The sequence below is a fragment of the Macaca fascicularis genome, chromosome 5 (genome assembly GCF_037993035.2).
Source record: "Macaca fascicularis isolate 582-1 chromosome 5, T2T-MFA8v1.1".
Classification (NCBI taxonomy): domain Eukaryota; kingdom Metazoa; phylum Chordata; class Mammalia; order Primates; family Cercopithecidae; genus Macaca; species Macaca fascicularis.
Window position 1 is genome coordinate 46830211 of NC_088379.1, and position 25731 is coordinate 46855941.

The 25731-nt window shown below is 35.3% G+C and overlaps 1 protein-coding gene and 1 non-coding gene across 10 annotated transcripts in view; one reads left to right on the forward strand and one right to left on the reverse strand.

Moving 5' to 3' along the window:
* Nucleotides 1-25731, forward strand: part of GABRB1 (gamma-aminobutyric acid type A receptor subunit beta1) — a 447091-nt gene that overhangs the window by 317074 nt on the left and 104286 nt on the right. For all 9 annotated transcript variants that reach the window (XM_045392330.3, XM_045392329.3, XM_065544972.2 and 6 more), the window contains one exon: nucleotides 18636-18718. In XM_045392330.3, the coding sequence (XP_045248265.1) occupies nucleotides 18636-18718 (83 nt within the window). The remainder of the gene's footprint in view (nucleotides 1-18635; nucleotides 18719-25731) is intronic.
* LOC123573822 (small nucleolar RNA U13) lies at nucleotides 1106-1209 on the reverse strand. Its single transcript, XR_006698554.1, has one exon. It is a non-coding gene; the product is annotated as a small nucleolar RNA U13 (small nucleolar RNA).

Consider the following 25731-nt stretch of genomic DNA (forward strand, 5'->3'; position numbering starts at 1 on the left):
TTAATTTTTAATTGTTCATGAAGTTAACATTCTAATGGCACTAATCAAAAAGTGATGTTTTAATGGTTAAAAACAGAAATCCTCTTGTACCATGTAAATACTTGCTTTTCTCATAGAAAAGTCCAGCCACTGGTTCACTCACTTAACGTGGGAGGAAACTCAGACACAGATTAATCACTGAAAGCCTCATTCATTTATTCTTTTGGCAAGGACAATCATTTTGTTTCTTGAAAAGAAACCAACATTTTGTACTTTGAGGCCCTAATCTATTTGTATTCCTAATAGTAAGGGAAGAAGTAGGACCTTAACCCATGTTTATGCTTAGACTATTCAATGTGTATACCAGTGTTTTAGCCGCCTCTCCCTCAAGCCACAGGGTGTGTACAATTTAACAACTGGGAGGTCCTAAAATATCTAGCCTAATTTAAGCATACTTTTAGTAGTTTCGTGACCCTGGAAATCGTTCAACTGACAATGATCTGTGGTTGTTTATTTAACCAATGGACTCAAAATGATTTTTAATGAGAATTTAGTCAGGATAAAGAAAATGGATCTTTACCATGAATATATTTTCCAAGCAACAGTGGCATAATTTTTTAATGAAGACATCATACTGGTTGTCTTCTTTCTTCTTTAGAAAAGTAATGATTTCAGTGTTTCCTTAATTTCCATATTAATTTCATTACCTTACCCATCAATTCTGTGTCAGACACTGAGCCCTAGTAAATGGATCATTAGGAGATCATTTCCTATGGTGTACTTCCCATCTATTCAGGTGGAAGTCACACGAGAAACAAGTTACCAAATAAATAAACGTGTAATTGCAATAATGAGAAATGTGGAGAAATATATGTCAGTTTCAAACACCAAGATCCACGTAAGTTGATGAATTTCTTCATTGAAGGAACTCATTTTGAAAGATCATAATCATCACCCAGTATTAAATACCGGTTAGGTATAAAGTCAATGTGATGGAGAGATAATCTTTGTGTTCCTTTACTTTTCCTGTTGTAACTCGAACTGGGGACAGGAAGGTGGCTATGCCCAGTTCAAAGTAACATTTAAAACAAGAGTGTAAGTGGAGTTATTTTGGGATATTTTAAAATATCAGAAGCGTAATGTGCTGACCTCATAACAAGGTTTGAGAGAGGCATGTCTTACACCTGGGTGTGGAAATTAAATCATCATGCTCATGTACTACAAAAGGATCTTCATTTGAGGATTTATCTGTTTGTCTAAGGATATCAAATTGGAAAGTAACGGAGAGGTTAAAAATATAACATGTTGCCCTATTTGCTTCAGCTTCCTTTAAAGAAAGAACGATGGAAAGATGGACAAAAGACAGGATGTAACAAACCTGCACATTCTGCACATGTAGCCCAGAACTTAAAGTGAAATAAAATAAAATAAATACCACAATAGACAAACAAAAAAAAAAAAAAGAAGGGAAGGGGAGGAAAGAGAAAAGAGGGATGGGGAGGGGAGGGGTGGGGTAGGAGAAGGGGGAGGATTTGGGGTGGGAGGGAGAGGAACAGTGGGAAGAAGGTGCAGGGTGAGATAGAGATAGAAGATAGAAGGTAGAAGGTGTGAAGTAGAGATGGGAGTTGCAGGGTAGAGATAGGAGAAGGGTAGAGGAGAAAGGAGGGTGGAAAAGAGGAAGGAAAGGAGGGAGGAAAAAAGGAAGGAAGGAACCAATGATGGGAGGAGGAATTTTAAATTATTCCAATACCACCTTCATCCCATCCTATATTTTTTCCTTCCTCTACCTCTCCCTCCCCAGAGATAAACACTATTCTAAAATTATTGGGTATCCTTTAAATGTGTACATTTTTTAAAATTTGCTACACATATGTGATTCCCTAAGGCATATATGCTAATGTTTCATTCTTATAAAATTTTAAATAAATATAGTTTTGGTAAGCATCTCTTCTTGTTTTGTTTGTTTGTTTTCCACACAACACTATGTAAGACATACCCATGTTCATACAGGTAGACCTATTTTATTCATTTTAACTGCTGTAAAGTAATCCACTGTATATACACTAGAGGTGTGTATCTATTTAGCTTTGCTGGACCATTTTTATGTTTACTCATTTTGCTTTTACAAGGAGTGCTTGAGGAACACCTCTACTTATGTTTCCTTGTGTGCAGTGAGTCGGGAACTGGAAGTATAGTGACTGAGTCAAGAGGTAATCACTGAATCAAGATGTTGTCAAAATGTTTACCATGGTGGATGTATCCATTTATTTTCTCACCAAGAGTATAACTCCTAATTTTCCCAAAGGGACACAAAAATCCAATGTCACCAGACAATCTTGGCCAATCTCAGATAGCTAGAAAATGATCTCTCATTACATTAATTTATAATTTCTTTGTTATAGAAATAAATACTATTTCTTATTTTTAAAAAATAGTGTTTTGCTGATATACTGACTCCTCCAGAATTTGCCTATTTAACACTGGACCTATAAAAATGAATAGAAAATAAAACTAACTTTGTTTTGTAGCTTTTAAATATGGCCATTTTTAGGGATTTATGCTCACAAAAGCACAGAGACAGAAATCGTGTTTTATTGTTAGCATGATATCTGGAGTGCTTAATTATTAACTTGAAAATATACAAAATCCTCTTCCTATTTTTGTCTTTTGGAATATATGATCACCTCTCAATTAGCTTTATTTTGATGGTGTTCATTGTGAACTCTGAAAAGCAACACAGGCCTTATTTTAATTTTTTATTTCTATAACTTATATCTTCTTCCAAAAAAGTTTAACAATAAACAATAAAAATATATGTCAACAAAGATATTAAATTCAGCAACACAAATTTATTCATCTACATAACTGAATAAGACAACACCAAAGTTAATCTATATTGGGATACTCTTTATTCCTGCCTGATAATTAATATTATTACTGATATTCTTTTAGTCATAAGTTGATATATTGATATATCTCTAATAATTTTGGTATCTAGAGAAAGAATAGTTTCAAATGCAGCTTGTAAACAATTATATTAGAAACCCTTCATCCCGTTAGTAATTAAAAAATTAAAATCACAAAAGTACCATTTTTCATCTATTTAATGAACAAAAATATTATAACATCCAATTGAGAACCAGTGAAGAAAATTAATAATATTTTGCACTATAATTTAGCACAACCCTTGAAGAAAGCATTTTTGACATATACATTTTTGTATCTTTGGGTATAATAATCCTATTTGTTAGATACTAGCTAGAAAAATAATCCAAAATGTGGAAAAATAATACATTCATGAAAACGTTTTAGTTTCATTTTAAACTGATGAAATTGAAAGCCACCTAAATGTTCAACTTAAAGTATACTGTTTCCCATTGAAAAAATTACAATCCTGATGCCGATGAGGAAAATGTATCTGATATTAAGATTCAATGGGAAGGAAACAGAATCCTATGTATGATTACAAGTATGCAAAAAGTCCACATACATAGGGGAAAAATGAAAAGACATACTACAATGCTAATCGTTGTTCTAGAAGTAGTGTTTCTCCACTAATTTCAAGTTATTTGTTTTCTTTATTGCTTATTTAAATAGAAAATAAATGTCCTGGGCCTGCTTTTATCCCCTTAGGGAGCTGGGAATTTTGCACAATTTATACTTCTGTCCTGTTTGGTTTTGGTTTTGTTTGTTTTTTGTCAGCATAAAGCCATTGTTCTCAAACAACACAGTATCTTAATGCTCCATCACTCTTGAATCTTAGTTTACTCCTTGAGGAATACCATTTCAAAATGACTGATTACCTCTCAGTAAATGTATCAGTTCTTTGTTCTAGGAAAGAGAATCATGTGGCAAAGCAATAGAATAGGTTTGCAAATAAACCAAAAAAGTAGTAACTGTGAAAGAGATTCATGTATTTGCTCTAGCTCTTACTTCCTTGTTTAATTATCCTGCACTTGCTGATTCCAAGTCGTGGTATTCCATTCCAGGTAAACATTTTCTTTGGCTTCTACTTTTACTTTAATATCTAGGTCGTTTCTGAATGCTTAGGGTTTGCTATTGTTTTAAATTGATAAGAAAAGATACCACACTTCACCTTAGCCAAAAGATCAAGAAACCATTGCTGTTGTTTTAATTCCTTACAATTTGTCCGCTACAGAAATTCCTAATAATCAAGATGATAAGAATATAGATGGTTTAATTTGAGGGGGAAGCCTCATTTTATTTCTGCTCCATAATACATATTTCAGCTTATTGGTTAATAGAAAGTATTAAATATGGTAGAAATTAAATGCATACTCTTATGCTTCATAGAAATATGTGTATAATGATACAATTTAGGAAAAATAGTATGTCTTGAACTCAGCCAGACATTCATGGTAAAACATGACTAACACTGATACTGGAACTTGGACAAGAGCCTGTTAATTACTATTGTCCTAGTCCTTATTAATCCTTTAAAAAAATTTTGCCCACCCTCAATCCCCTACTCTGATTTATGGACTGATCTTCATAATTATAAAGTGGTTCATGAATCACCCTGCCCCAACAGAAGTGAATAATAATGGGCCCATTTATGTAACATTTGGTGTGTAGCTAATTACCTGAAAATGACTGCCTGGGATTGCACTAAGAGTGTCATTAGCATTCAGCACTAAGTCTGCAAAAGAGAGGAGGGAAAGTAAGCAGAAATATGGAATCAAAAAATAAGAATAGCCATAAGAATGCTATTTACTCAGTGTGATTTTTTTAAAGCATCCTAAAGAACATTTAATGATATCTCCCAGTGACTGAATTGTTAAGTAAGTCATGGAGTATAGTGTCCTTTAAAATTATGTCCGTGGAGCATACCTAAGACTTAGGAAAGTTCTTACCTATAGGTTGACCAAAGCAGCAAATGAAATTGTTACATACAATATAACTTCAACTTTAAGAAGAAAAGAAATTAATAATAAAACTGTGGTAATGACATTATGGGTCATTTTTTTCTCTTATCTATAATTTTCTGTATTTTCCAGATGTTTTAATAAGGCCATGTGTTAATTTTGCAATGTATTTGTAATAGCAACGTTATATGTATTTTTTATTACTTTGGAAGCATATTGACTGAAAATGATAGCAGCTACTGCTAATCGAGTGCTTACTATGTATCAAGCATTGAACTTGTACATGCATATAATAACTCTCTTTTCCTTCCTATTCCATACCACATTCCACCTGCATCATACCTGCGTTCATGAGTTATCATAAACCTAGGTTAAGGCACATTGTGTCCAAGTTGCCGCCAACCAAATAAGTGTAGAATTAAACTGTCTTGCATTGCAATTGTGAGTGATATTTAGGCTTTCTTAATAATGGAAATATTTATCTGATGTAAGAGATCTGGATTTCTAAGAAAATGTCAAAGGTAGTAGTTCCAAATGAGAAATAAGCACACCTTACCTATTATATAAAACTAGTAGACAGTGACTCCATCTTCTCTCTTGAGACCTTACAGTATTACTGTATATACATATATATGACAGCATGAATATGTAGCTGGATGTTTTTAATTGCTGTAGCCAATGCTTACATTCCTGGTTAGTCATATATCATTTTATACTCACTATGGATTGGGTAATGAATGTCATAAATTATTGATAACTAAATAAATACTAAAAGTATGGTAAGGTCAACTTTTAATATTTGTACTTTGTTTCACTGCTCATGGAAGAAATCTTACTGAAGCAAATCTCTGCTTAGATTCATCTGGCCTGACTACAATAACTGGAGAGACCTTAACCCTTGAATCTAGTATATCTGGGTTTTAATCTCAGCATTACCATAGACTATGTAAACTTGGAAAAATTTAATAATCCAGTGAGTTGTTAATTTTCTTATCTTTGATATTGGAGTGGAAAAGGCTTCAACATAGTAAGGCTATTATAAATCATAAATAATGCACATGTGGTAAAATAATGCTTTCTCCTCCAAAGATGTCCATATCCTAATTCTCTGGACCTGTAAATATGCTATTTCTCATGGCAAAAGGGGCTTTGCAAATGTAACTAAGATAATGTCTCTGGCTGAGCACAGTGGCTCATGCCTGTAATCCCAGCACTTTGGGAGACTGAGGTGAGAGACCAGGAGGTCAAGCCCAGTCTGGCCAACATGGTGAAACCCCATCTCTACTAAAAATACAAAAATTAGCTGGGTGTGGTGGCGGGTGCCTGTAGTCCTAGCTACTCGGGAGGCTGAGGCAGGAGAATAGCTTGAACCTGGGAGGCAGAGGTTGCAGTGAGCTGAGATCACGTCACTGCACTCCAGCCTGGGTAACAGAGAGCGACTCTGTGTCAAAAAAAAAAAAAAAAAAAAAAAGGAAAATAAAAAAAAAGATAAAGTCCACAGGATGTGGTAGCTCACGCCTGTAATCCCAGCACTCTGGGAGGCCAAGGTGGGTGGATCATTTGAGGTCAGGAGTTCGAGACCAGCCTGGCCAACATGGTGAAACCCTGTCTCTACTAAAAATACCAAAAAAAAAAAAAAAAAATTACTGAGCATGGTGATGCTTGCCTATAATCCCAGCTACTGGGGAGCCTGAAGCAGGAGAATCTCTTGAAGCTGGGAGAGGGAGGATGCTGTAAGCAGAGATTGTGCCACTGCATTCCAGCCTGGATAACAGAGCGAGACTCTGTCTCAAAAAAAAAAAAATAAATAAATAAATAAGTTGATTTTCCTGGAATATCTTAGTGGGGCCAGTGTAATCACAAGGGTCCTTATGAAAGGAAAGCAGGAGAGTGAGATGTACTTTAAAGATGGAGGAAGGGTCCATAAGTCAAGGAATGCAAATGCCCCCTAGAAGCAGAAAAAGGCAAAGAAATAAGTTCTTCCTTGGAGTCTCCAGGAGGAACACAGCCCTGCTAACACCTTGATTTTAAGACTTCTGATCTCCAGAACTGTGAGTGAATAAACTTGTGTTGTTTTAAGCCACTACGTTTGCGGTAGCTTGTTACAGCAGCAAGAGGAAACTAATACTGTATGTAAGGTGCTTAGCACAGTGCCTGTCATCTAGGATTCTAACATAATACTAGCCAAAGTAACGCTGCCTCTTTAGATCTAGGTAAGAGTAGCCTGAACCTGCAATCCATTATTTGTAGGAGGCCAATGCCCTCCCCGAGACTGCTGAGGCTTCTCAAAGGGCTTATGTAATTTCTGGCTTTGAATTGCTTCAATTTGTAGAATACTGTTCCAATAATGCTGTCAGGATAAGGAATTCAGCCCCTTCCCAGTATTCCAAGTATAAAAATAAAACATTTACCCAAGGCTTTTGTGTGTGTGTGTGTGTGTGTGTGCGCGCGCATACAGGCATGCTTGGTGTGTATCAGGCTTTGAGTAAATACAGAAAATGTACTATTATTGTACAGCAAAAATTTTAAAATTAAATATCAATATGGCTGTTCTTTAAAGTTTTTTACTACTCCAATGTTTTGCTTCCTCACACCTAAATCTCTTAAATCTCACAAAACGGTTTATCTCCTTTGGTTTCCTTATCATTTATGTCTCACACTCCTGGGATTTCACCTTCAAATACCAATGTATTTTTCTAAACAGACTAGCCAAACTCCTACCTAATAAAACCTGTCACAACTATGAAGATAATGCAAATTCTTTTCACCCTATTGCACTGAGCAGTTAACAAGTATTAACTGCAAAAAAAAATCTATGTACTCATTAGTCATAACTTAGACTAACCCATCCATCTTCTCTCATCAGTTTCTTTGTGTAACGTAACTAACATGAATTAAAGGTGTATCCAAGAGGCTAAACAAGCCATTCTTCAAACACTCTATTGAGTGATACTGATATCAATCTTATAACTGCTACTAACTCTCAATTTCACCAATATTAGGGGTATTAATAGGGTTCAGCATTTTTAGGGAATTTTCATTCACGTTTTTCTTTCATACAGATTCTATTAAACTGTACAATTATGTTATACAGAGATTGGGTTTAAAACTTGGGAGTTCTTCCTGATAAAATTGATGATTATAGGAAAACCTCAACTGAGCATACATAATTTGTTAATTTAAGTTCACATTGCTATTTGCAAATGTACCCTCTCCATGTGTATATGTGTGCACACGTGTGTATTTGTGTGTGTGTGTATAAACCTAGGTTTCAAGAAACTTATGGGCCAAGGCTTTTGGATTATGTTTTGTCAGCAATTAGAATCATGCCACTTTCAGACATTAAATATAAATGATTTGCTATTACAATGACTCCTAAGGCCAACGACCATGCAGCATAAACCTTAATAAATGAATACTATAGTGACATGATTTCTGTTCATTCTAAAGTATCATGAGGCCACAGTTTCTAACTAACAGCCTATTATAGTGTTCTGATCTAACTTTCAAAATAAATTGGATTATAATGTAATCCATTCTAAATGTCTTTGAAAGAAGACAGATGAATGTTACACTGTCATGAATCTACCTCTGGGAAATCTCTCTGCAGAAGAACAGTCAGTTAATGCTTTTGCCTTTAGCTGGTTTTACCCTCCTATACTTTCATTTGCTATCCACCAATAAAAATATTTTCACACACCAGAATGAAAATCTTGAGTTTGAAAAGCTAAAGACAGAATGAACAATTCAATCTTGAAGCCCTTAGTCTATTGATTTTTGTAATCTAATATTTGGCAACTTTGACTTGATAGAAGATTTATAATAATCAACCAGCTTCAGCCACAGTGTGAGTACTTTTCCATGTGGATTTGTTAACTAATGGTAGAAGTGACTAACAACTGTGAAGCAGTCATACTGGGCAAGGAGAACAAATGGAAATACAAGAGCAATCATTCTTAGAGATACTCATTGTTCCTTCTCACCCAGAAGACAGGAGAGCTGAACAGAACTCTGCCGAGGGACATCTCTCTTTTTGTTGATGATCTGGGGAATTCTTGCTGAGCATTCTTTTCTCACAAAGAGCTCATACACTCAGCTCACTTAACCATAAGCATTACAAAATGTAGAAATGCCAAACTCTTAAATCAGCAGAGTTCAACACTCTGTTGCACAGATTTCTATAGCCTAACATAGATTCATGAGTATGTGCTTGTGTGGGAGTACCTGTCTGAGTCTCAATAATTCCTCCCTTCTCAGAGGGCCCTGTGGGTCTTTGGTGACCATATTTGTATTTGTGTATTCGTGCTGTCCTCCAACCCTTACTCAATAGTTGTGGGAGAGTTGGTACCTAATGCAAGTTAGAACAGTGAAATCCTCCTGGGAGTCTGAAATTTGGAACATATATATTCCAAGATGGAAGTTGTTTCAGTACTTTCCAAAGGAAACCAGATGACTTCTTGAGAGTAAGTTCTTAGAGCTATTGATTTCTTATCTTGCTAAGTTGTGATGATTACTCAGTTCTCTTTAATATTACATTGGGATTTAGAGGAATAAAAGTCAATTGGCCCAGGAGATCATAGTTTAAAAAACAATGAGTTATAGTCAAGTCTTGGTGTGACATATAGTTCCCTAGGTGATATCACTTATATTCCTTATAACTATTGATTGTTGAATAGATCGATCATAATGGCTAGCAACAGTAAATTCAGTTATGCTTCCTAAAAGTTGGGTTTTTAAAAAAATTACTCACAACTCTAAGTACCCACACACGAGACATTAACTAGGTATTTTGTAGACAATGCTACATTGGCTATGTAAACTACTTTGTAAAAGCTATTATAATTCACAACTCTGAATCAATGGTTCAATATTATATTTCTTTTTTTATTTTTAATTTTTATTATTATTAAGTTCTAGGGTACATGTGCATAACGTGCAGGTTTGTTACATATGTATACTTGTCCCATGTTGCTGTGCTGCACCCATCAACTCGTCATTTACATCAGGTATAACTCCCAATGCAATCCCTCCCCCCTCCCCCCTCCCCATGATAGGCCCTGGTGTGTGATGTTCCCCTTCCCGAGTCCAAGTGATCTCATTGTTCAGTTCCCACCTATGAGTGAGAACATGCGGTGTTCGGTTTTCTGTTCTTGTGATAGTTTGCTGAGAATGATGGTTTCCAGCTGCATCCATGTCCCTACAAAGGACACAAACTCATCCTTTTTTATGGCTGCATAGTATACCATGGTGTATATGTGCCACATTTTCTTAATCCAGTCTGCCAGTGATGGACATTTGGGTTAATTCCAAGTCTTTGCTATTGTGAATAGTGGCGCAATAAACATACGTGTGCATGTGTCTTTATAGCAGCATGATTTATAATCCTTTGGGTATATACCCAGTAATGGGATGGCTGGGTCATATGGTACATCTAGTTCTAGATCCTTGAAGAATCGCCATACTGTTTTCCATAATGGTTGAACTAGTTTACAATCCCACCAACAGTGTAAAAGTGTTCCTATTTCTCCACATCCTCTCCAGCACCTGTTGTTTCCTGATTTTTTAATGATCGCCATTCTAACTGGTGTGAGATGGTATCTCATTGTGGTTTTGATTTGCATTTCTCTGATGGCCAGTGATGATGAGCATTTTTTCAAAACTGGATCCTTTCCTTACTCCTTATACGAAAATTAATTCAAGATGGATTAGAGACTTAAATGTTAGACCTAATACCGTAAAAACCCTAGAGGAAAACCTAGGTAGTACCATTCAGGACATAGGCATGGGCAAAGGCTTCATGTCTAAAACACCAAAAGCAACGGCAGCAAAAGCCAAAATTGACAAATGGGATCTCATTAAACTAAAGAGCTTCTGCACAGCAAAAGAAACTACCATCAGAGTGAACAGGCAACCTACATAATGGGAGAAAATTTTTGCAATCTACTCATCTGACAAAGGGCTAATATCCAGAACCTACAAAGAACTCAAACAAATTTATAAGAAAAAAAACAAACAACCCCATCAAAAAGTGGGCAAAGGATATGAACAGACATTTCTCAAAAGAAGACATTCATACAGCCAATATTATATTTCAATGCATGTCCTGATTTAATAATGGAGTGGTTAACTAACCAGATGACATTTTTTCTGAAAATGGACTAAATAAAGTGAGATGTGCTGACCAATGGTGCTCAAATAATACTCTCAAGTATCCCTAAGGCTTTTTCTTTAATGGTGCCACAAATGTTGGATTCTAATTTTATTTAAAACTATTATAATTATTTTTTGCTGCACACCTACAACCATCCGATGCTTGACAAAGTTGACAAAAACAAGCAATGGGGAAAGGACTCTCTATTCCATAAATGATTCTGAGATGACTGGCTAGCCATATTCAGAAGATTGAAATTAGACTGCTTCCTTACACTATAGTTCATATTTTTCATCCACATTTAAACAGGATATCAGGATGCCTTATAATCACATCTTTTCTAGAATCATGCTTTAGAAAATCATGTGTGGGGCCATCCAACTCAAGAGGGGTTAAAGACTTAGATGTCAAAAAACAAACAAACAAGCAAACAACAACAACAACAACAAAAAAAACACAAAAAAACGGCCGGGCGCGGTGGCTCACGCCTGTAATCCCAGCACTTTGGGAGGCCGAAGCGGGCGGATCACGAGGTCAGGAGATCACGACCATCCTAGCTAACACGGTGAAACCCCGTCTCTACTAAAAAAAAAATGCAAAAAATTAGCTGGGCGTAGTGGCGGGCGCCTGTAGTCCCAGCTACTCCAGAGGCTGAGGCAGGAGAATGGCGTGAACCCGGGAGGCAGAGCTTGCAGTGAGCCGAGATCACGCCACTGCACTCCAGCCTGGACGACTGAGAGAGACTCTGTCTCAAAAAAAAAAAAAAAAAAAAAAAAAAAAAAAAAAAAAAAATGGAAGTTAACCTCAGAAATACCATTCTGGACAGAGGATCTGGCAAAGATTTCAAGACGAAGACAGCAAAAGCAATTGCAACTAAAACAAAAATTGACAAATGGGACCTAATTAAACTAAAGAGCTTCTGCGCAGCAAAACATCATTAGAATGTTGTTCATCAACAGAACAAACAGACAACCCACAGAATGAGAGAAAAATTTTGCAAACTACACATCTGACAAAGGTTTAATATCCGGAATATATAAAGAACTTAAAGAAATCAACAAGCAAAAAATGAACAAAGCCCTTAAAAAGTAGGCAAAGAACATGAACAGACACTTTACAAAAGAAGACATACATGCATCCAACAAGCATATAAAAAATGCTCAACATCACTAATCATTAAAAGTGCATATAAAACCACAATGCGATACCATCTCACACCAGCCAGAATGGCTATTATTAGAAAGTAAAATAATATGAGATGCTGGTGAGGTTGCAGAGAAAAAGGAAAACTTATATACTGCTGGTGAAATGTAAATTAGTCCAGCCATTATGAAAAGCAGTTTGGTGATTTCTCAAACAACTCAAAACAAAATTACCATTTGACTCAGCAATTCCCTTGTTGAGTATATACCAAAAGGAATATAAACCATTGTACCATAAAGACACATACACACATATGTTCATCTCAGTATTATTCACAATAGCAAAGGCATGGAGTCAACCTAAGTGGCCATTAACAGTAGACTGGATAAAGCAGATGTGACACATATACACCACAGAATACTGCAAAACCATAAAAAAGAATGAGATCATGTGCTTTGCAGCAACATGGATGGAGGTGGCAGCCTAAGTGAACTAACACAGGAACAGAAAACCAAACACCACATGTTCTCACTTATAAGCGGGAGCTAAACATTAAATATTAATATATATGGACACAAAGAAGGGAACAACAATCACTGAGGCATACTTGAGGGTGGAGGGAAGGAGGAAGGTGAGGATCGAAAAACTACCTATTGGATACTATGACTATCACCTGGGTGGTGAAATAGTCTGTACACCAAATCCCTGTAACATATAATTTACCTGTATATCAAACCTGTATATGTACCCATGAACCTAAAATAAAACTTAAAAATATATATAATAAATATTTTAAACTGTAATAAGAAGCATTAGACTGTCACCTGTCCTATGTTACTTTTTTAAATGTCTTAGTTGCTTTTTCTATTGAGGTAAAATATACATATATAATTTACCATCTTTACCACTTTAAATGTATAGTTCAGTGGTAATTAATATACTATATGCTTATATTTCCTTTCATCACTCCCTTTTCTTGGTCTTTGATAACTACCAGTTTACATTCTATGTTGAGATCCATCTTTTTTAGCTCTCACATGTGCATTAGAACATGCAATATTGGTATTTCTGTGCTTTGCTTACTTCAATTAACATAATGGCCTCCAGTGCCACCCATGTTGCTGCATATGACAGGATTTCATTTTTACGGCTGACTAATATCCCATTGTCCATATCTACCACATTTTCTTTCTCCATTCATCTGTTGATAGGCACCTAGGTTGATTCCATATTTGGCTATTGTGAATATGTTGCAATAAATATAAGAATGCCCCATGTTAACACATTCAAGATCACTATATTAACTTGTGCTGCCAGGTTAAATTATGCAGAGCATTGAGCACCAAGTAAAGCTTGCCTTTAATCTATCATTAAGTACTTCTAGAGACCAACTATTTATGGATGTTCCTAAACTAATTACAATGGTGTCATTGACTATAAAGGTGGTTTCTTGGCACAGGGATTGGGGCTGTTGTTGTTGCTGTTTTCCCAATTCAGGGTAGCCTTTGCTTGGTTATTTAAGAATTTAGAAGAAAGTACTTCACTATTTATAAGAATTTTCTCAATGCTGTATAAATAAAATGCAACAAAAGATAAATTGGTAATGAGAGAGGCTTAAAACCATAATTCTCATCATAATCCCCTGCTTTTAGAAGTGTGTGTCCATTAAAATGGATCAACATTGAAACTTATAAGGTGATTTTATGTTAACAAAATATGGTTTTTATTTATTTCATTTGTACTTTACATACTGAGGTTCCTTATCAAATTTGTAAACCATCATTGTAGCAGGATTTCTTAACCTTGGCACTACTGACAGTTTAGAAAAGCTAAGTCTGTGTTGTTGGGGACTGTCCTATGCATGGTAGGATGTTTAACAGCATCTCTAGGCTCCATTCACTAGATTCCAGTTTCAAACTTTTAGGTCCAGATATATTTCCAAATGTCCCCAGTGAGGCAAAATCATCTCTGACTGAAAAGCATCAGCTAAGTTGTAGAATCATAGGACTTGCCATATTTTAGTAATTCCGAGAGAATGTTCCCCTCTTGACAGTTTTTGAATTCATAAGAAGCTGTTAAACAAAAAATATGGTAAAGGAGAATAGTAGATAAATGCATTTTTAATATTTATTGTGGTTTTTTTGTTTAGGGTGTTCGAATCACTATGAGACTAAAAAAAGAATGTTGCAGAACTGTATTTTTAGACAACAAAAGATATTCATGATGTATTGTTAAGTGAATAAATTAATTAACCCATATGATCAGGGGAATGGAAAGCATAGTGTTTTGTAAAACATTTTGAAAAAAAATTTTTAATTAAACTTGAAAATTCCTTTTGCTTCGAAGTAATGCTTAAATAAATTCAAGTAAATTTGTTATTATAAATTCAAATAAATTGACCAATGTCCTGTCTATGAAAAAGTATCAAAAGGCTTCAAAAAGTATCCTCTGTGAATTTTCTTCTTTCATAGTGAAAGCCAAAGGAAAATTGGAAAAAGTTAGGGTTTTTCCTTTTCCTTTAAGGAAAAGAAGCCTTTATCGCTGATAGTTTAGCACGAATGACCAAAGCAATAACTCACCTTGGAACCTCAAAAATCCTCGGAGATGGATAGCTAGATAGATAGAGAGTATGCATATATATATACACATGTGAATATATCAGTGTGTGTATGTATATACACACTTATACAGTTTACTGTAGTACAGTACATATGCTGTGTACATAAAGTACTACAGTATATTCAGCACCCTTTCATTTGAAAAAATAAAATGGAACACAAATGCCCACAAAAGGATGATTAGAAAATACATTATTACATTTCCACACAATTGTAGTAAATTTTTAAAAAGAGCTTATTATTTATTAATGCAGAAGCAAATCCATGATGCATTGTTAAAGAAAATAAGCAAAGTGCAGAGTAGTGTGTGTTGTAGGCTACTGTCTTAAGAGGTTATCTCCCTAAGAAGACACAGCTGTGCTTCTATTTACATAGAGTATTTTAAGAAAATTTCAAATTGTAGCTCCTGGAGATTAAGATAAAAAAGAAACATCATTTAATTTGAATTTTTGTGTTGTTTAACGTATGATTACACTTTATGGGGAGGACCGTTACATTTTTAAAAGTTCTTTGTCATTCAAAAGTGAATCGAAAGGTTGTAAATGTGGACTCACCATCTGAATTTTAGTTACTCTCAGACTTCACTGACCAGAAAAACATCCCAGGTAAGAGAAAATGAAGAGATAATGAAGTCCAGATAGGATATGTAGAGTTAGAGTACTTGAGTTTGAATAAACACAAAAGCTCAACTGGAGGTGGTGAATATGGTATTAACTCTCATCCTAGGATAGTGTTTCTTCCTTGGTTATATGCTACCTGTGGAATATAAGTGGACCAGAGCTTCAGAGACAAATCTGACAAATCTCTCTAACAGTGGGAAGTGTGAAGCACCTTAAGTCACAGAAGGCTGGTTTCGTTGTTGTTGTTGTTGATGATGATGATGTCGTATTTAGTTGTAGCAAGAGAGGAAGATAAGCTTTTTATGTATAATGTAGATTCCTCCCATTCACAAATTCTGCAGATAGTAGCACAGACATTGCTAAAGTGATAATAAAAATAGAAAGGGTCATGAGATAATAACAGCTATAATAATGATCATCATTTGGAGAGCACTTCTTAAGTATGGGGCACTGGGCTAAAAGCTTTGCACACATTATCTCTTTTAATTCTCACAGCAATGCTCTGTAGTAGGTGCTTTGATTAATGAGAGGACTGAGTTGCAAGGAGATAATTTAATTAATGCAAACTCACGCCACTTGTGGGCAACAAAGTTAAGACTCAAACTAAATCTGCCTATCTTTAAAATTTTTAGTCACAAAATATTTTAATAGCTTTATTGGGATATTATTGAAATATGGCTATTGCAAATTATAAATTTGCTACATTATTTATGAAAGTAATGTAATCCTCAATAAAATATTAGCAAGCTAAATTCAATAGCACATTAAAAGGATTATATACAATGACCAAGAGGGATTTGTTACTGGGATGCAAGGATGGTTCACCATATGTGAATTAATCAATGCTATATACCACATTAGCAGAATGATGGATAAAGACTACATAAGGATATCAATAGATGTAGAAAAGCATTTGACAAAATGCAACATCTTTTGTGGCAAAAGCTCTCAACAAAATAGGTATAAAAGGAACTTTCCTTAACATAATCAAAACTGTATATGAAAAATCTAGAGCCAATATCATAATCAATAGGTCTTGGGATTAAAGCTGGGGCATTACACTACTTGACTTCACATTGTAATACAAATATATTCTGATCAAAACACTATGGTAATGGCACAAATACAGACATAGGCCAATGGAACAGAATAGAGAAACCAGAAATAAATACATACACTTGTGGTCAACTGATCTTCAGCAAATGTGCCAGGGCACACAATGGGGAAAAGACAGTCTTTTTGACAAATGGTGTTTGAAAAACTGGATATCCACATGCAAAATAAACAAATAAATAAATTTGATCCCTATCTCATTCCATACATGAAAATCAACTCAAAATGGATTAAATCCTTAAACATAAATATTGAAACTGTAAAACAACTAGCAGAAAACATAAGGAAAAACCTTCTTGACATTAGTCTTAGCAATAATTTTTTAAATATTATACCAAAAGTCCAGACAATAAAAGCAAAAACAGGTAAGTGGGATACATCAAACTAAAAAGCTTATATGCAGCAAAGGAAACAATAAACAAAATGAAAAGGCAACCTATGGAATAGGGAAAAATATTTGCAAATCATATACTGATAAGTGTTAATATCCAACACATATAAAAAATCACATACAATTCAATAACAAAATATAAATAATTTAAAAATGAGCAAAGAACCTAAACAGAACTTCTCAAAAGAAGAAATTCAGATGGACAACAGGCATATGAAATAGTGCTCAACACTAAATCGTCAGAAAAATGCAAATCATACCCACAATGAAATACCACCTCATACCTGTTAGGATGTCTATTGGTAAAAAGACAAAAGACAAAAGCGTTAGCAAGAGTGTGGAGAGGGAAAAGAACCCTTGTACACTGTGAATGGAAAAATAAATTAGAAGGTTTTTGATCTTGCTTCAGATGACTTTGACTAGTCAGAGTCTTTCATGATTCCATATAAATTTTATGATTATTTCTTCTATTTCTGTAAAAAGTACCATCTGGATTTTTGAATGTGTAAGATGGTTTTGGGGAGGTAGTATGAACATTTTGACAATATTATTCTTCCAAGACATGAACATGGAATGTCTTTCTATATATTTGTCTTTTTAAACTTCCTTCATCAATGTTTTATAATTTTCAATGTACAGGTCTTTTTTTCTCTTTAGTTAAGTTAATTCCTAGGTACTTTGTTGTTGTTGTTAATGTAAATGAAGTTGTTCTCTTAATTTACCTTTTGGAGAGTTTGTTATTAGTATATAAAAATGCCACTGATTTTTGTGTGTTGATTTTGCACCCTGTAATTTTATTGAATTTATTAGTTCTAATAGTTTTCATGGAGTCTATAGAATTTTCTACGTACATAATTATGTCATCTGCAAAAAGAGATAATTTTATTTATTTATTGTGATTTGGATAGCTTTTATTTAATTTTCTTGCTGATTGCTCTAGCTGGGAGTTCAGTACCATGCTGACTAGCAGGGCCAAGAGTGACCACTCTTGTTTTCTTCCAGATCTTAGGGGAAAAGCTTTAATTTTTCTGCATTTATTGAGATGATCATGTGGTTTTTATTTTATTATGTTGTATCACATTGATTGATTTGTATATGTTGCTGATTGTTGCATATCCATCCTAGCATCCCAGTAATAAATCCCACTTGGTCATGGTGTATGATCCTTTTGATATGCTGTTGAATTTTATTTGCTAGTATTTTATTGAGAATGTTTGCATCTAATTCCATTAGGGATATTGGCCTGTACTATTCATTTCTTGTATTGTCTGTCTAGCTTTGGAATTAGAGTGAAGCTGGCCTCATTAAATGAATTTGGCAGTTTTCCCTATTCTATTTTGTGGTACAGTTTAAGAAAGGTTAGTATTAGTTCTTCTCTGAATGTTCATGATTATTTCTCATCCATGAACCATCTGGCCCTGGGCTTTTCTTTGTTGGAAATTTTTTTATTACTGATTCACTCTCCTTGTTTGTTATTTGTTTGTTCAGATTTCTGTTTTTTATTGACACAGTTTGGGTAGGTTGTATGTTTCTAGAAATTTATCCATTTCCACCTGTTCATCTAGATTATCCAATTTGTTGACATATAATTATTCATAATAGTTCCTTAAAATCTCATAAAATTTTGATGCCTTGTTTCTACCAACTGGTAAACATGATTTGGGGCTAGGAAGCCTGGAAATGAAATGTCATCACTTTTGTAATGTTTTCTTTTTTATCTCTCCACTCTATCAGAATCACAACCACAGCTGCATGTATGATGGATCTTCGAAGATATCCACTGGATGAGCAGAACTGCACCCTGGAGATTGAAAGTTGTGAGTTACTTGGACAGGGGCATGAAAAGGAGAGATGCTTCTTTGACCCAATGGAATTCAACTTCTCACTGAGTTAATTAGTACCAGGAATTTTTAGCTGCACTTGTCTGACAAGTTTTCAAAGGGTTTATATTGGTGGCTCAATGAAGTTATTGTTTTGAACAATTAGGGAAAGTTCACTTATTTTAGATCAACAATTTATAAACTCATACTTTCTCCTTCTCAGAGTGTAGTTTCTCCCAAAGTCTTCCAATATCCAAGCTGGATTAATAAGAAAGGAAAGATATTTTAATATTAAAAGAGTTTGTGAGATTGTTTTGACCTAAACTATTGTAAATTGTCTTTTAGAAAAACATTATGTTAGTGTCTTGTGTGAATAATGTGTCTTTCCTCATGAAAAGAAAAAGATGATAAATTACACTCATGAGACTTATGCTTTGCACCAAAGACTTAATGGTTTTTAAGTCTAGTGACTAATTTTAGTTTGTCCTCTTGGGCTGCTTTTTCACTGATTGCTTTCTTAACAATTCAAATATTTCAGCTATGAAGATTTAATCTGACTATCTTTTTGTGATTATTTCTCAGCCATCAGCCTGTAGGTATTTGAGAGCATTAATTGTGAACACCAAAGCTAAGCCATTTCTTGGTTTTCAGAGGTGCAAAAAAGTCCAGTAGCTAATCAGACCATTATTATAGTACCACTTAATGTAATGTTAGAAATTGACAGATGTTTATTTAGATCATCTAAAATGCTTTCTAGATGTAAACATTAAGAAAGTAAAGGAAAATGGGAAAATTCCAGGTCATTCTATAGTATTGTTGAAGAATGAATGTATTTCCCCAGTGTCTCATCACGAAGCAATTACATTAACCTTCTAGTTCCACTGTATACATAGAAATAGATGAAGGTGTTAATGTAGATGTAATTACAACTTTAAATATAGACATTGACCTACTACCACCAAAACCTAGAATGAACAAGAAAATTCATGAATAATTCTCTAATAAATATTCTAATTTTAAATCTCATTATATAAAGAAGTTACTAGGTATTGAAAGGTGTTTATATATATAAAGTATTGATGGTAACTTTTGGTTCAGATACCAAAAATGAACATATTCAAACCATAGGAATGAACTATGTAAACTCAATCTTATACTAATAGCTAATAACACTTTATAAATAAGGCAGAACATTAGTTCACCAAGTAAATCATTACTTTTGGAACTGATATAGAAAAAGAAGGATAACTCATGGGTTGCCCATACATATTAGTTGTTTTTTACCCTTGACCACTCTTCCATTGACTTTCTGATTTTTTACCTTGGCTTCTGCTGAAGAATATTAACATACAGCAACCTCTTGAAATTGCAAGACCTTATGAATTGTGTCATTTGCTTAGAGGAGCAATGAATTTTGACAAATACTTGAAATTGATTCTGTGTTTTAAATTGTAAGTTCTAAAATTATCAACACTTTCTCCCAAAATGCATACTTTATTTACAATGGATACTGAGTTTTTCTATTATAGGTTGACATTTTTCTTTAAGTTTGAAGATTTATTTATTCATATTAAAAATAGATGACTTTAAGTCCATTTAATATAACATATAAGGATCAAAACTATAAATGAAGCAGAAATTAAATGTAACTTTTGTGGGGAAGGGATGGGGGAAGCCCAGGCACCCAGATAGCCCAAAGTAATCATCAAATATGATGTCAGGTAATAGATGGTGACCCAGACATATGACAATCATTGAGGCAGTTGAGCAAGATGCAACTAGTTGTCTGGACATACAGATTAACACAGTAACTGAGACTCTAAAATAAGCTAATATGTACAAATTTGAAAAGATGGTAATTATCATCGTGATCCAGCAGTTGGTCACAGAACTACAATCCCTAAAGATACTTACCTAAAACAAAGCAAAAACTCTTGACTGTAAGAACTTGAATAAGAGGAGTGTAAAGAGGCAGGAACTTAGGAGAAAGATTTGCATAACTAAAGCTGGGTATTTTATAACACCTTTGTGACATAAGTATTTGTAACAACACTTGAGAGATGATATACTTGAGGCTCAGAGAAGTAAAATAACTTACCCAGAGTCACAGGGCAAAAAAAGTAATGGAGTGAAAAAGTAATGGAATAAGAATTCAAGCCCAAGTGTTCTTCTCTTCATCACAGAATCCTGAATCAACAGGTGAATAAGGGAGCATACCATCAATAATTAGAAGTGTAGGTTGGTCACGGTGGCTCGCGCCTGTAATTCCAGCACTTTAGAAGACCAAGAAGGGTGTATCACCTGAGGTCAGGAGTTCGAGACCAGCCTGACAAATATGGTGAAAACCCATCTCTACTAAAAATACAAAAAGTAGCCAGGTGTGGTGGCATGCATCTGTAGTACCAGTTACTCAGTAGGCTGAGACAGGAGAATTGCTTGAACCCGGGAAGCAGAGGTTGCAGTGAGCTGTGATCATGCCACTGCACTCCAGCCTGTGTGACAGAGTGAGACAGTGAGACTCCACTTCAAAACAACAACAACAACAATAATAATAATAATTAGAAGTATAGCATTAACTGGAAACACTCTTGGCTAGGTTGGAAATGCTGAATCAACCAAAGACTGGTCTGTATTTCCTAAACTATCCCTGATAAATTTCAGTATAGATCCCAGAAGCTGAATTTCGCTTTTAGATCAAGGGTCAAACAATTGCAGCTACAGGGAGAAGGTAGCTTATGGATGCAGGAAACCAAGCAGGCCTTGATTCTATTGATGTTACCCTTAAAAAAAGAAGAAGCTTCTGATGACAGCATAATTTAACTTCAACACTTTACTTAAAATGAATCCCTATTAACAATAGATAAACCAATGTAGAGTTCATAAATGTTAAGAATAATAATTTTAAGCAGTAAATTAGCATATGCCCATGTGGAGTTTGAATGAGCTTTGCTTGTTTCTACCTAGGTACATAATCAATATGTTGCTAAGTTTTAATAAATACTGAATAGATTATTCATCTAGGTTTTTTTTGTTTGTTTGTTTTTTGTTTTTTGTTTTTTGAGATGGAGTCTCCCTCTGTCACCCAGGCTGGGGTGCAGTGGCCGGATCTCAGCTCACTGCAAGCTCCGCCTCCCGGGTTTATGCCATTCTCCTGCCTCAGCCTCCTGAGTAGCTGAGACTACAGGCGTCTGCCACCTCGCCCGGCTAGTTTTTTGTATTTTTTAGTAGAGACGGAGTTTTACCGTGTTAGCCAGGATGGTCTCAATCTCCTGACCTCGTGATCTGCCCGTCTCGGCCTCCCAAAGTGCTGGGATTATAGGCTTCTATTCATCTAGTTTTTAACTTTTCACAAAAAACGTGTTATCTTCTAAAACAGCTCTTTCTGACTTGACAGTGTATCAAGACTATACTGAGCCTTAAAGTAATCACAAATGAGAGGCTCTAGTGTCAGTTGGGAAATAAGAATGATCAAGTAGACATCACACTGATGTAAGATTGAACCAATCATGTTTGTGACCAACAGAGTGGAAACTTTGCCTACATTACAAAATTCACGAGTTTGCATGTTCTCCCATCACAATCTCAAGGCTGGCAAAATGTTTTCCTTGGTTAGGTCCTTTGAGACAAATTAAAGATGTTTTGCTTAACTTGATGTCATCTAATCAAGTATAATTGAAAAAGTCATAAAGACTTGTTAAATTGAAAGTTTGCTTGAACTTGGAGCAGATTAATAGCTCTGTAGCCCTAGGATGCTATAAAATGAGTCAATGACACATAGAAAAATCAATCAAGGAATTTAGTCTAAAGTATATTTGGAATCTGAAATCAATAACAGTATCATGTGAAGGTTTGATAACCACAAGCTTCATGGAGATATGGAAAGGGCTTGGGATAATAATCATGAAGGAATCAGGTAGTACAGATTAAAAAAGATCCGGACTCTAATCTCATCCACTCATTTACAGTAGATGTTGTCACCTCACCACACCAAAATGATAATAATAAAAAGAAAAGCCATTTCAGGCCTGAAATCTCTCGATTTCACTCATCTTCTTTAAACTTCCTTATTCTTCACCACTATTCTGAGTTAGCTCTCTGTATTTCACAGGAAGATGTGTTTCTATTTCTTTCTTAGGCTAGCCTTGCCCGCTGTGCTTAGAATTCCATCTCTTTCTTCCTCCTCTGGAAATTATGTTTAGTACACACACACACCTCACCCCTGAGCTCTCAGATCCTCAATCCTGCCCTGTCTACCTCTTTTCTCACAGCTTATAAACTAGTTGAAAACTCTTCTCATCTTAAAACACCTGCACTCTATCCCCACATTTCCCTGAAGCTTTTTCCTAATCTCTTTCTTTTTCTCCAAAGTACTTGAAAGGATAATCTATATCTGTTGTCTATTGCCTCAACTTCCTCTCAACCCACTGCAATCTGGCACCTGCCTACCCATCTCCCGCCTCTGCTAAAACTGTTCTCAGAAAGGTCACAAAGGACCTCTTTACATTCAATCTTATGCTATGGCTCTCAAATTTATATCCCCAACTGAGATCTCTTCTGAGCCCCAGATTGATGTACTAGCACTCTTCTTGGCATGTCTGTTTTGATGTTTCAAAGGCATCTTGAGTTTAATTTGCTCAAAACTTTATTCTTGATTTTTCCCTTTCAAATGAATTTCTCCCTCTGTCACTTTAATCTCACTATCCAACCATAATCCTGGGATTGTTAACAGCTCCATTTCTCTCAAACTCCGCTGATCCGTTCTATTGCCAAGTACCATCTATTCTACTTGCAAAATATTTATCAGGCCTGTCCATTTCTCCCCTGCCCTATTGCCACCAGTCTTTTCCAAACTATCATTACATTTTACCTGGACCATTGTAGCTGCCTTTTACAGTCTTCTTGCTTTCACTTTTGACTCCCTCTAACCCAATTTCTGCCCAGCAGCCCCAGTGATCTTTGCAAGGTGTAAATTGGATCATATTATTTCTCTGCTTTAAAATATTCAGGCTGGTTGCCGTGGCTCATGCCTGTAACCCCAACAATTTGGGATGCCAAGGCAGGCAGATCACAAGGTCAGGAGTTCAAGACTAGCCTGGCCAACATGGTGAAACCCCGACTCTACTAATGATACAAAAATTAGCAGGGCATGGCAGCACACACCTGTAATCCCAGCTACTTGGGAGGCTGAGGCAGGGGAATTGCTTGAACCTGGGAGGCAGATGCAGCAATGAGCCAAGATGGCGCCATTGCACTCCAACCTGAGGGACAGCCTGAGACTCCATCTCAGACAAAAAAAAAAAAAAAAAAAATCAAAGACTTCCTACTACACTGGTAAAACTGTCCACTCTTCTTAACTTGATCTTCAAGCTCTTGTGTGACTTGACCTTCCTCATTATCTTGAATCCCATCAGTCACCATTTTCCCCTTACTTACTGTATACATTACTCCAGCACCAGAGACTTTGTTTCTGGCAGACCATATTTTCTCTTATCCCATCTTAATAATTTTCTCATTTCTTCTGGCTGAAATGCTTTTCCCAGCCATAGTTCTTTCGGCTTCCTCTTCTCATCCTTCAGTCCTCATCTCACATGCCACCTTTGATAGGAGGCTTTCTTAAGACTCCTCCAATCTAAGTTAGGAACCAGTAGTTATTCTCTTTCAAAATTCTTTTTAGTTTCCCATTGCTATTGTCTGAAAGTTTGTATCCCGCCAAAATTCATATGTTGAAACCTAACCCCCAATATAATACTATTAAGAATGTATCTTTTGGAGGTGATTAGATCACGAGAGCAGAGTCCTCATGAATGGGATAACGGTAGTCCCCACTTATTTACAGTTTTGTTTTTTGCCTGAAAATATTAAGTGGAAAATTCCAGAAATAAACATTCATCAGTTTTAAATTATACCCTTGATTGTAGCATTATGGAATCTCCCACCATCCTGCTCTGTCCTGGCTGGGACATAAATCATCCCTCTATCCAGTGTATCCACATGTATATGCTATCTATACCACCTATATCATTGATACCATCTGCTCCTGGCATCCAGCCACTGATGTCATCATGGCTTGATGATCCAGGATCACCCAAAGCAGATGATGCTCCCTTTGATATATTTTCAGAAGATCAATGGTAACCAAAAGCTATGTCACAATGCCTACATCATTCACCTCATTTTACCTCATCATACAGGCACTGTGTCATCTCACATTACAAAAAGAAGGGTGAGGACAGTACAATAGGATATTTTGAGTGAGAGAGATCACATTCATGTAACTTTTATTACATTATATTTTTATAACTGTTCTATTTCATTATTAATTTTTATTAATCTCATACTGTGCCTAATTTACAAATTAAACTTTATCATAGATATGTACAGATAGAAAAAACATAGTATATGTAAGGTTTGGTACTATTTGCAATTTCATGTTTCTACTGAGGGTCTTGGAATATATCCCCTGAAGATAAGGAAAAACTACTGCAGTGCTCTTATAAAAGAAGCCCTGAGATCTACCTTGCCCCTTGCACCGTATGAGGACACAGCTGGAAGGTACCATTTATGAAACAGAAAGTGGGCCCTCACCAGACACTAAAATCTGCCAGTACGTTGATCTTAGACTTCCCAGTCTATAGAACTACGATACATAAATGGCTGTTGTTCATAAATTACCCAGTTTATGTCATTTTGTCATAGCTATCCAAATGAACTGAGACATCCATATCATAGTAGTATTTGTTTCTATGCTTGTTGTTTATTTCCCCTTTAGATTACAAACTTCTATGAGGGAAGGGATCATTGTTTTGCTCACCATTCAATCATTAAACCTAGAAAATAAATATTTGTGTAGTGAATGTATGCTAAATTTCTTGGCTTCAAACTTTTCAAGTCATTTGACTTTTAGAAGATAAGTCTAGTTTAATTTTTTCAGATGAGATTTAAGGAGGATTTTTTTACTTGCAATAAAATATCATTTCATTTATATACGTCACACAATCTTTCATTTGTGT